Source organism: Pelobates fuscus, chromosome 2 (assembly GCF_036172605.1).
Source record: "Pelobates fuscus isolate aPelFus1 chromosome 2, aPelFus1.pri, whole genome shotgun sequence".
Classification (NCBI taxonomy): domain Eukaryota; kingdom Metazoa; phylum Chordata; class Amphibia; order Anura; family Pelobatidae; genus Pelobates; species Pelobates fuscus.
The window spans coordinates 371,320,117-371,332,632 of NC_086318.1; the positions used below are offsets into that span (position 1 = coordinate 371,320,117).

Genomic DNA, 12,516 nt, shown 5'->3' on the forward strand with positions numbered 1-12,516 from the left:
GACGTAAAGTAAACACGTTTTTTTTGTTATTTTTTTTTTCAGCACGATCAATTCAATAAAGTAAAATAAATAAATAAAATGTAATGACAAAAAAAAAACCCCACTACGCCAAGGTCCCAGAATTCTAAACACAAGAGTCACGGTGTAAGTTTATACTCTGTCGCCGGTACAGGAGCCATTTTGACGGATAGACCACAAGTAAATCTCGGACTCCAAACAAATGGGCGGTTAATAATAATTTAGTGGACGACACAGGACGCGCGCGCCTTGTGATGACGTAACTACACCCTAAGTATTCTATTGGCTGCGGTTTAACACCGCCACCAGACGTTGTAAGACGTCACTTCCGCCGTCGTCGAACGTGTAACCATCTTGGAGAGCGAGGTGCTTGCCAGTTAGTCAGTCAGTCCGGTCTCTCTCTTTCTCTCGCCGGGTGTTAGTGAAATGGCGGCCGCTGCAGCTGTGGGCCCCGCCGGGGTGACCAGTCAGTCCAGCCGAAAGAGGCTGATGAGGGAGGAGGACATGACCAAGGTGGAGTTCGAGACCAGCGAGGAGGTGGATGTGACTCCCACCTTCGACACCATGGGGCTGCGGGAAGACCTGCTCCGGGGAATCTACGCTTATGGTAAGCGGCCCGCGGGCCGGACCGTCCGGGAGAGCTCTGAGAGAGGGCCCGGGCACCCCATACCGGCTAGGGAACAGCGGGGATAACTAATAATAACTATAATACTAATAAGAACGATAATATCTGCCGATATAGGTGGAAACTTACACTAAATTCTATTTATTTACTAAAGTCTGGGTTCCTCCCTATAAAGTCAGGGTTACTCGTTAGATCAGGGGACACTCAGGATGTTGGGGGCTACATCTCCCTTAATGCTGGCAAAGTATCATGGGGGATGTAGTCCAAAGCATTAGGAGGGCTGAAGGGTGCCTACTCCTACATCAGAGTGAGAATGAATGCAAAGGGAAATTTAAGGCCAAAATAGCAGAACATGAAGCATAGTTAACTTGGAAAAAAATACTTTGGGCTAATACTATCATTGGGTGCTTTGGGGGGGAGGTTATTTGGGTGATATTTTTTGGTGTGTGTGCAACTTTAATAGTCTTCAGCAAGAGTTTTTTTGAATTTTTGATGCTTAGTATTTATATGGAGATATTATTTTGATTGTGTAGTGTCGTCCCCCCCCCCTATCAGAAATATGCGTCAGTGTTTGTGGGCTGATATTCAGTAATGGACTATCCTTAGAATGAGTGCAAGTGTGTATTGCTTTTGTTTGTGGGTTCCATTTATAAAAGTTTGGGGATCAGATAAGTGGAATAAAGTTGTGAAAGTGGACTAATCACTTTAAAGGACCACTCTAGTGCCAGGAAAACATACTCGTTTTCCTGGCACTATAGTGCCCTGAGGGTGCCCCCACCCTCAGGAACCCCCTCCCGCCCAGCCCTGGAAAGGGGAAAAGGTTTAAAACTTACCTTTATTCCAGCGCCGGGCGGGGAACTCTCCTCCTCCTCTCCGCCCCGTCGGCTGAATGCGCACGCGCGGCAAGAGCTGCACGCGCATTCAGCCGGTCGCATAGGAAAGCATTTACAATGCTTTCCTATGGACACTTGCGTGCTCTCACTGTGAGAATCACGCAAGCGCCTCTATCGGCTGTCAATGAGACAGCCACTAGAGGATTAGGGGGAAGGCTTAACCAATTTATAAACATAGCAGTTTCTCTGAAACTGCTATGTTTATAAAAAAAAAAAATGGGTTAACCCTAGCTGGACCTGGCACCCAGACCACTTAATTAAGCTGAAGTGGTCTGGGTGCCTAGAGTGGTCCTTTAAGGCAACTGTTTACATTTCTTACAGAAATTACATATTGGAATGTTCCCACTTATCCCATTTTTTTGCCTTATCCCATTTAAGGCCAAAATAGCAGAACAGGAAGCATAGTTAACTTGGAGAAAAACATTCTCCAATTCAGCTGTTTTGGTCTTAAATTTCAAAATTACTTTGGGCTAATACTATCATTGAGTGCTTTGGGATGGAGGTTATTTGGATAATATTTTTTTTGCGTGTGTGCAACTTTAATAGTCTTCTGCAAGAGGTTTTTTTTTTTTTCAAAGTCCTTTGAATGCTTTTTTGATGCTTAGTATTTATATGGAGATATTATTTTGATTGTGTAGTCCCTCCCCCCCCTCCCCCCCCCCCTAATCAGAAATATGCGTCAGTGTTTGTGGGCTGATATTCAGTAATGGACTATCCTTAGAATGAGTGCAAGTGTGTATTGCTTGTGTTTGTGGGTTCCATTTATAAAAGTTTGGGGATCAGATAAGTGGCATAAAGTTATGAAAGTGGAATAATCACCTTAAGGCAACTGTTTACATTTCTTATCACAAAGGGGCATACATGTGATTACCGCACTTTCACATCTTTATGCCTCTTATCTGATTTCCAAACTTTTATAAAGTTCTGAAAAACCCTGTACAGTTTTTGCTGTCACTTTGGAAAAAATGGGATAAGTGGGAACATTGCAATATGTAATTTCTGTAGGCAGTGTCTGCACCAATATTCAGAACCTAACAATGTTAAATGATCTAAAAATAAAAGTATTTCTGCTTAAACCCTTAAGGACCAAACTTCTGGAATAAAAGGGAACCATGACATGTCACACATGTCATGTGTCCTTAAGGGGTTAAAGAAACACACTTAAAAAAAACGCGCACACACACTGGTGGGCTTCTTTAGTTTAGATTTAGGACCTCCCATTCTGCCCCTGGGAAATAATCTATTCTGGCAAACCTTTGGCCTATAATCTCATAGAGAAGCACTGGAGACCTACAGTATATGTGTGACAGTCTCCATGATCTGCTTTGAGAAGCACTTTGTTTAGAAGTGCTTTTGGCAACTGGAGTGGTACTTTACCATTTTTGCAAATGTTCACCTATACCAAATCAAAAATTATCTTGTCCATGAAATGATCTTTTCATTAGTTCTCTCAATTGGCAAATTTTACTTTTATGTCGTGCGTTTTGTTTGTTTTTTCCTTCCAGTTTGCTTCATTTTCATATTAATTGCATGATTGCTAAGTGGTTTGAACTTATTTTTCAGGTTTTGAGAAACCTTCAGCTATTCAACAGAGAGCTATCAAGCAGATAATTAAAGGAAGAGATGTTATTGCACAGTAAGTACAGGATTTTAATTCACATGGTCCGTTTTGAGATGTAAAGTTCTAACGCTCCTACTTATTCTCTTGTGCTACATACATTCTAAATTATGATCTAGAAAAAATGTGTTTCTTTCAAATGGTATGTGTAAGCCTGTTCGACTCTTACCTGCTTTTTAGTTGCCAATCAACACTACACTTTCCTGATAGAGTTCTCAAGCCATAGTGCATACGCAAAACTCTCTAACACACTCATGCAAACATAGTGCTTGAATGCTTTTGTATTTTCAAACAGTAGTGGAACATCTGTGCCATTGTCATGAAGGTTTAATTATGGTTCAGCACTATGGGATTAAATTAATTTACATATGTTCTAGCTTTGCCAGTTATGCAGTACCAGTATTAATTTGACCATGTAGGTTCATTGAATCTGGCAAAGCTATGCATGGAGTATATTGATATACTTTTAGGACTAGAAGCCGAACACAGATTAGTTGTTTTCTATAGTTTAGTTGTTTTCATGCCCACTTTGGAATTGATACTTTTCTGTGTTAATCTGCTTGGGGAATTATTTCTTCAACCATCTTTTTCGTTTGACATTTCTTTAGTCCATTTTTAACACGCATGCTCAACCTAGTGAATACCTTAAATGTTCTCTATTTATTTTCTTTCAGGTCACAGTCTGGTACAGGCAAAACTGCAACCTTTTGTGTGTCTGTTCTTCAGTGTTTGGACATTCAGGTAATTGGTCTTGAATTATGTTTTATAATTGATTCCTGTGGCCACTGGTATATAAAGTGTACATAATATCTTCCAAGTTTTGACCTATCCCATTGGTCTTTTGCGGTTTTTTTTTTTTTTTATATATCTATCAATCTATTGTGGTATATCATATTTAGTCCATGATATGCAGACAAGTAAATAGAAATATAAGTATTAGTTTATTTTGGGTATTTGTGGGTTTAAGAACTACATATCAGTGAAACATTTGGCATTTAGAATGCTTACGTCATCTTCAGTTGGACTGAAAAATAATGTACAAACTTCAGGTCACAGATATAGAAATATTCTCCAAATTGGATTATCTAAGCTTGCCTAGTTCTATTATTTGATTTTTCTTTTCCATTTATCTGTTTAGTGAATATAAATGTATAGGCATAACACAATGGGGCTGCACTGTTAGTTGGTTTTAGGATTTGTTTGTTCGTTTGTGGAAGGGTTCTGCATTCTCTCAAACATATCCCCTTTTTATTTGCGCTGCAATTTTGAGACTGTTTCAGGACATGCTTATATTGACAGGCTTTTTCCCTTTCAGGTTCGTGAAACTCAAGCTTTAATTTTGGCACCAACCAGAGAATTGGCAGGACAGATTCAGAAGGTAGATGTTCAATCATCTGTGGCATATATTTATATGATTTACTGTTATAGGAGAGAACTATTAAATACGGGCATATTGTTCCGATGGCATAACTCTGATACTATATTTGTAGTTTTTCTTTTTTCCCATTCTAGCTTAATTGTCAAATTGTGGCTGTTGTTTAGTCTTCTGGAAATGTTGATGTTGATTTCATTGTAGGTTCTTCTTGCTTTGGGGGACTACATGAATGTGCAGTGCCATGCCTGCATTGGAGGTACAAATGTAGGTGAAGATATCCGCAAACTGGATTATGGTCAGCATGTAGTTGCTGGTACCCCGGGTCGTGTTTTTGGTAAGCATAGGCAAAATTAAATCTTGCAGGATCAAAATTACTTACATTGTGCTAAAGTGAGAATTTAGCTTAATTTAACATTTTTGGCCACAGTAGCCAAACTGGAAGCATAGCAGCCTTAGATTTAGACACGGATTCAGTTATTTGTCCTTCAATTTCAGATTCACCTTGAGTTCCCACTTTAGTGATAACCATTTTAACTTCCTTGTGTTTAGTATCAAAATAAAACAGAGTACTGTTTATTGTATGTGGGAATATTTCTCCCTTTTTAAAGGAGCTTGCATTATTCTTAAAAATACTGAAGGGCAGCACAATTCCAAAACTACTTTACCAATCCTAACATTGACTCTGTTATATTGAATGTAATTTAGGTATATCACGTGCACCTTGACTAGAGAGGAATAAAGAATTGTACTTCACAATTAAATTATATTTTTGTATTTGATTAGATATGATTAGACGCAGAAGTTTGAGAACCCGCGCCATTAAAATGCTAGTTTTGGACGAAGCAGATGAAATGCTTAATAAAGGTAAGAATTCTGTGGGAAGCTAAAAGCACTTAAAATGGGGAAAATGTTGTGCAAAAACATTGACTTAAAGGGTACCTATCATGACAAATACAAATATGCTAGCAAATGTCTAAAATCAGAGGTTAAAAAATAGCCTTTCCCCTCCTGTGCTGATCAGCACAGCGATAACAAGGCTGTGTTCTACTGTTATCCCAGAGACTCTCATTTGAGCTTGAATTTAGCTTAAGGGAAATCAATGGCTGCGAGGTGAAGTAGGTTGGGTGGAGGGGGGGCAGGCACAATGAGAGGTGAAGTAGGGAGGGGGGGCAGGCACAATGAGACAAGAGAAACAGCCTTTAGCTTTAGGCTGGCAATCTGAGAACAGGAGTTTTGTTTACACAAAGCCAATATAAAGTGTTGGCTTTTAATCGGTTATTGGAAACAAGTCTGTGTTTCTCAAGCAGGGATATGCAGGAAAGGTGTCTTACAGCAAGCGTAACACCTATAAGCATGATTGATGTTTTCAGGAGACGGGTAATGGAAATACATTAAAATGTGTGATCTGTCTGTCGTGACATGTTTAGTTTAAAAGTACGTACAGGACATGGATGCCCATCCATTTGGTTGTCATGTGGCTTGCTCCAGTTGTAGAATGTTGCCCAACCATCTTTCCTCTGACACTTTTTTTTTTTTTTTTTAAATTCCTTTTACCCATTAAAGGGTTACTTGAAGCAGTATGACCACTCCGGTGATTTGAAGTGGTCACGGTGCTTGGAGTCTAGGAAATGCAGCTCATACAGACATAGCCCTTTCCTGCCAGAGGTGTAACTCCACCTCGGCAGTGTCAATACAGCATCATCAGCCAGCTTGAAACAAGTTTTTCTGTACATATTTGATGTCTGAGTAACCATTTAAATTCTTATTTTTCTAATTTTAATTTTAGGTTTTAAAGAGCAGATTTATGATGTATACCGATACCTTCCTCCTGCTACTCAAGTATGTCTGATCAGTGCCACATTGCCTCATGAAATCTTGGAAATGACCAATAAATTCATGACTGATCCCATTCGTATACTGGTGAAACGGTAAGTCATATTTGTCATTTATTTGTATGTTTACATTTTTCTGAAAACAAGAGGTCCATAATGGCTTCCAAAACACGTCTATATATAACACTTCACTGATCAGAACATACTATTTGATTTTAAGATTATATCTTTTAAAATGGAGTTTCCTACACTAAGGTCTTATGAAAAATACCATCTTCATGGTATGCTTGTAAAGAATTCCAACACTTTTGTAAGATTTCATGAGATGAGACAAATTTGCCTCACTGTAAATGTCAGACTTGACAAAAGATGAAGCTTCCAATCTTCCAATGCTAGCGGTCTCATGGGATCCTCCAAAGACATCCTTGTTACAATTTTGCACATGTATGGTAATACAGAAATATTCTTGGTGAATGTGTCAGCTTAGCATTGAAAATGGCTGTGTTTGTGCAGCTTGGCATAAGGTATCTCTGTAATATATGCAAAAATGATGGAAGGTGACAGCGTCTATAATAAATCCTTATTGTAGTCTCTTCAAATATATGGCTTGTCGTAATGTGGTTTTATCAGGTTTTTTTTTAGTTAGAGCATTTATTTCGAACTGCTTCAGTGTAACATACTTTGATATGGACTGTGGTTTTTATTTTTTACACCTTTTGTTTACAAACTGTTATTTCTCCTGTAGTGATGAGTTGACATTGGAAGGCATCAAGCAATTCTTCGTGGCTGTGGAGAGAGAGGAGTGGAAGTTTGATACTTTGTGTGATTTATATGACACTTTGACTATTACACAGGCTGTAATTTTCTGCAACACCAAAAGAAAGGTATGTAATCTATTTTATTTCTTTTTTTAAGTGAATTTTAAAAAGTTCCTCCTTTATGTTAAGGGACTTCTTTATTTTCTTTGATGCGTTTTAAAGTGTTAGAGACTTTCTAGCCTCTCTTGCAGTGTTCTTTCAATAACCCCAAATATCCAATATTCTGTCCATTTGAACGCTAAAGTGTTTTTTATTTCCTTCACCTATCTGTCATTTTAGCTGCACCAAATTTCCTGCAGTGCCTAGCATGCACTCTCAAATTAGGAATTAATGCTGCATAAGTAATTCCATGGCAGCTGTACTAGCTTCTGTCCTGTCACTTCTCAGAGGTCAAGTATTTTATTTACAGGGTTACATTTAGGCCTTCGAGAAGTTTAGGGCATGAACTTTTGATATATAAAATCTTTCCATTGATTTTGGTCTCTTAGGCTACAGCATGTAAATATTTCAGCAAGCCTATAGCTGTAAAGCAAGAGAGTGCAAAGAAACTAAAGTTCCATTTTATTCTTTTTCCTTCTCAGGTAGATTGGTTGACAGAGAAAATGAGAGAGGCTAACTTCACAGTATCATCCATGCATGGGGACATGCCTCAGAAGGAGCGTGAGTCCATCATGAAAGAATTTCGTTCTGGAGCCAGGTATGAAGCGTTTTGTTTTCCATTTCTTTCTTATGCATTGTACGTCGGTAGACAAGCCTTCTGTAAGGTTTAAAGCTTGCTAACGTTCTTTGGTCGAAATATAGATTCTACTCGCGTTCCTTGGCTTTAAAGCACCTTTCTTTTTTTTTTTTTAAATTCTTTATTTTTGCACACGATAGGTAAGGCAAGCATAATACAACCTTTTGGCTTACGCAGAAGCCTCAATATAAAACATCAAACTTATAAACAGAAGAATTGGCATCAGCCCATAAGATAAATAGTTTTATACATTCTGAACAACTTGCCTCCCATCGAGGATTTTATGTTTTTGTACAGCTATATTATCGAATTACCGTATGCTCATAGAAAATAGGCATAGCAAAAGTAACATGACCGCGTGGCTTGCGCAGAAGCCACCGTGCAAAAGATCAGAGTTGAGTATATAACATTCGATATCAGCCCATATTCCCAGCCTCAGCATGTAGGTCGTTCAACTTGCCTCCCCTCTAGGATTCGTAAGGAATAATCAGGCTGCGTATCTTATAGAGGAGCCCTGTCTCTATCTACGTGAGGCCGTACTGTAGGCATCTTCAATGCCCAATCACTATACTCATGCCTGGGTGATGAAATTCGATATTGACAACATAGCCTATAACATAAGAGACGAAAGAATATAGAACAAGAATAGCACCCTTGTCAATCAAGGGCATAACAAGAATAATGAAAGGAAAAAAAAAACTTAAAGAAGAGAGAAAAGGTTAAAGAAGGGAAGGTGAAGTAGAAGGAAGAGAAGGATACGAGGACAGAAGTAGGGAGGGTAGGGGGGGGGGGGTGCGTGAGGCTAAAGCGACTCAGTCCTGCAATGGCCCCATGGGGCCAAATCCCGAATCAAACTGGAGACCTCCCACGTCACTCGTTACTGGAGCCCATAACACTATTGTCCCAGGGTGCCCATGTCCTCTGGAAGGCCATGGTTGTACCTCTCAATCTAGCGGTCAGATCGTCCATGATTCTGCTTTCCTTTATCCTAGAGATCACCCCCCCAAACTCCGGGCCTTCAGGTGAGAGCCATGCCGTTGCTACCGCTCTGCGTGCACTTAATAAAGCACCTTTCTTATTGGCCTTATTTGCGAACTATTTTGTGCTGATAATGGTTTGTGATTTATTTATTTTTTACTAGTCTCTGAAATCTTTCCCAAAACAGCTAGAATGTGGTTTGACAAAAATCAATGTATACCTTTTGAGTCCTTTAATCCTACATGTTCCTCTTAATAACTTTTTGTTTTGCATGGGAAGTCTATGAAATGCTTTTGAAATACTGCAACTGCTGTAAAAGCCAGGCGTGGTGTAATCAAGCCATGTCACTTTTTAATGTCTTGATAGTCTATGTACTATTTAAAGATTTGTAAACGTTTGCAGCCCGTGATGACATGACTATGTTTAGAACCAGTTTAAGGATATGCGTTTTACATTGTTTGTGTAATGCCAGGCATGTATAAACTTTTTTGTTTTCTCTCTTCTCTTTCCCTTCTTACAGCCGTGTTCTCATATCTACTGATGTGTGGGCTAGAGGTTTGGATGTTCCCCAGGTGTCTTTAATCATTAACTATGATCTGCCCAACAACAGAGAATTGTACATTCACAGGTATAGTCATTTTCTTGTATGACTTTATAACAGTTACGTTCATAATAAATTTGATTATTGTACTTCAGTTTGTAGGGTGGGGACACTCTTATTTCGGTAACACCATTAACATGTTGCTATGGATTGTTACAATAGTGAGTAATGTTTTGTGCATCAACTTGTGGCCTACAACTGTCCTGTCAATTGAGGTGGAAGTAGTAGTCATCGTAAACGTATCTTGATGTCAGTACGCATATATTTGCTGCATATCTACCCAATTCACTGAGTCATTAAATGTTACAGTAAGCCTATGTTTACCATTCGTCTATAAAAGTAAGCTAATTTTGCATGTCTAGAAGTATTGCATCTGTCACATCATTTACTTTTATATACAGAGCTGGTCTTTTAAACATTTTTATTATTATTATTACTTTGAGGTTTGTAATTTTAAGAAAAGTCAAATCATTTTTTATACTAAACCTTTTTGTTTTTAACAGAATTGGTCGTTCAGGGCGATATGGAAGGAAAGGTGTTGCTATCAACTTTGTGAAGAATGACGATATTCGGATCCTGCGAGATATTGAGCAGTACTACTCTACCCAAATTGATGAAATGCCCATGAATGGTACGTACATTACCCTCTACGTATATGTGACCACTATTGTATGAGGCACTTGCAAATATATTTTATAATAAATATAAATTTTTCTAACTTTTTTTTTTAGTTGCTGATTTGATCTAAAGAATGATATCCCATATGGAACAACTCTGGAAATAAGCTGCAAAGAAAACATTTGACGCAATTTTATTTTGGGAACTGGTTTCAATAGCAAACTTTTAACTGTTTATTTTTTTTGTATTTAACTGTGTATCGGATATAGCTCCACAAAGCATTGTGATCCATTGTAAATATTGCATTTGGTGGATTTTTTTTCAATTAAAAAAAAAAAATCATAAAATTGTCACATGTTTTTGTGAAGATTATCTTGTGTATTGAATAAATGCACATTGGTGTAATGGGATTACTTAATTTTAAATACTTTAAGGCACACTATAGACTGAAAATTTTCATTTTTAATAATGCTTTACTACAAATTCACACCCTGGGGAAGGAGGCAATGGTCCAAGTTCTGACCCAAAAAAACTTTTTGTTTTAATTCTGATTTATTTTATGTGCACCTACACTTATAGTTTTATTCAAGAGAAATAGGACTTTCATTTCACATAAAATTATACATGTATAACATAATTTAATTAGAGAAATTATTTTAATGTTTTACTATTGGCTTTCACTGCAATAAAATACATATTTGTATGCTATGATGCCCCCACGTACAGGTTTTATGGTGTTTTGACAAGTTATAGGTTCAAGTATAGGGCTTGCCCATTTTAGTTTTTACACATTGACATTTGCCAGATTGGTTTGATGGGCCTATGTTGCCTTTGGATCCATATTGCAACGCAGTAATAAACATTACCCCATAATGGCATACCAGTTGCAAAAGTAGACAAGCCAGGGTAATCAAAATGGGGTATGCCCCGTCTTTTGTAGTAGCCACTTAGTCACAAAGTCTGACCAAAGTTTTTGTTCAGATTTTTTTTTTTTTTTTGCTTTTGCATTCTCACTAATAATATTGCCTTAATATCTTTTACTGCTCTAAAACACTTGTCTTACGAGTACAACAGAACCCACATACACCAGATTATGGGATTTTGGAAAGTTAGTCAAATATATAGGCTTGCCCATTTAATTTTTCACACATTAAAATTTTCCAGATTGGTCTACTGGACCTATGTTACTTCTGAGACATTATTGCAGCCTAGGAATGAGTATTGCAAAAAGAATAAAAGTGACTATCAAATACACAGAAAATAGTGATACCTCACATAAAAACATGTAAAAAGGAACTGTGATGTGATGCGAAACTATCACCATAAAATCTAAATCATTTATAAATTAAATGTTGGTGAGAAAATAATCTTCAAGATTAGGGTTTAATTAGTCACTAAACTGTGCTTCGGAAAACAAGCTACACAGTTGTATTGTATCAGCAAAAAAAAAAAAAGGTGGTACTTCATAGTTCAGATATTCCTAGTTTATCACCTTTTAAAGGCTATAGCAATGGTTCTGATATTCCTCTGTATTCACTTCTCCTTGTGCAAAAAAGGTTTTGAAGAACCGTGTCTGTTGCAGACCAGAAGGTTCGTATCTTGTTGCAGTCCCACCAAACATGACGGATACCATCTACCTCCGCCCCACATTGCCAGCATGTAATTGGTACAGAAAGATCCTGCAAATGGAGTACCTCGTGGGTTACTGCTTCAAACACAGTTTGTAGGAGTTTTCTTCAAAACAAGCGGAAGCTGGGGTCATTTGTATAAGATGTATTAATTTTATCCCATTCCTCATTGGTAAATGTATTTTGTAAGTCTACTTCCAATTTGTTGGTGCAGGGGGTGCCAGCAAATATCTACCCTCCACCAGCGTTCTGTAAATTGAGTTACTCCAGGGAGCTAGGGAGTCATGAAAACAGATTCAAATGCCTCAATGATCCTATGAGGCTTCTGGGAAATTAGAGATGTAATTTGCAATTTGAGCCCTCATCAAGTGAAGGGGAACATCTGGAAAGTGGTCAGAAACAGCAGGGGTTTGTAGTACATCAAGCAAGCAGAGGAAAGGAAACTTGTAAGTCCAAGATTCCAATCGGGGAAAGCCGTGGCCCTGGCTCCGTAGAGAGGTAATACTTGGTGCCTTAGTGTGATTGTCATCTTGACTAATGGGTTGGTAGCTGCTATCAGTCGACCCTCCTCTGTCCATATTCATGGTAAGGTTCGTAGATCAGCCTAGACACTTGCCGATTCCAACATCACCAAGAGCTTTTGGCCACCTGTAATCGTCCAACTGACAATTGTTAAATAGGAAATGTGTGCAGCCATGTAATATTTCTCAAAATCCATAAGGATTAATCCTCCGCTCAATTTAGAGCGGTGGTGCCCAAAAGGTAATTCCCAGATG

The 12,516-nt window shown here is 38.2% G+C and overlaps 1 protein-coding gene across 1 annotated transcript; it reads left to right on the forward strand.

Annotated features, from left to right (window-relative positions):
• Nucleotides 1-366: 366 nt before the first annotated feature.
• EIF4A3 (eukaryotic translation initiation factor 4A3) lies at nucleotides 367-10,451 on the forward strand. The gene is made up of 12 exons (XM_063441397.1): nucleotides 367-625; nucleotides 3,100-3,172; nucleotides 3,829-3,895; nucleotides 4,470-4,532; nucleotides 4,731-4,863; nucleotides 5,313-5,393; nucleotides 6,316-6,457; nucleotides 7,107-7,245; nucleotides 7,761-7,876; nucleotides 9,414-9,521; nucleotides 9,998-10,125; nucleotides 10,226-10,451. Exons 1-12 carry the CDS (start codon nucleotides 445-447, stop codon nucleotides 10,240-10,242), a joined length of 1,248 nt encoding a protein of 415 aa, XP_063297467.1. The 5' UTR covers nucleotides 367-444; the 3' UTR covers nucleotides 10,243-10,451.
• Nucleotides 10,452-12,516: the final 2,065 nt, after the last annotated feature.

Bases quoted from the DNA above. Each gene is read 5' to 3' on its own strand.
- EIF4A3 (XM_063441397.1), top strand. From the start codon at position 445: ATGGCGGCCGCTGCAGCTGTGGGCCCCGCCGGGGTGACCAGTCAGTCC. The intron at 4,864-5,312 runs GTAAGCATAGGC...GTATTTGATTAG, and splicing joins TACCCCGGGTCGTGTTTTTG to ATATGATTAGACGCAGAAGT. The intron at 9,522-9,997 runs GTATAGTCATTT...TGTTTTTAACAG, and splicing joins AGAGAATTGTACATTCACAG to AATTGGTCGTTCAGGGCGAT.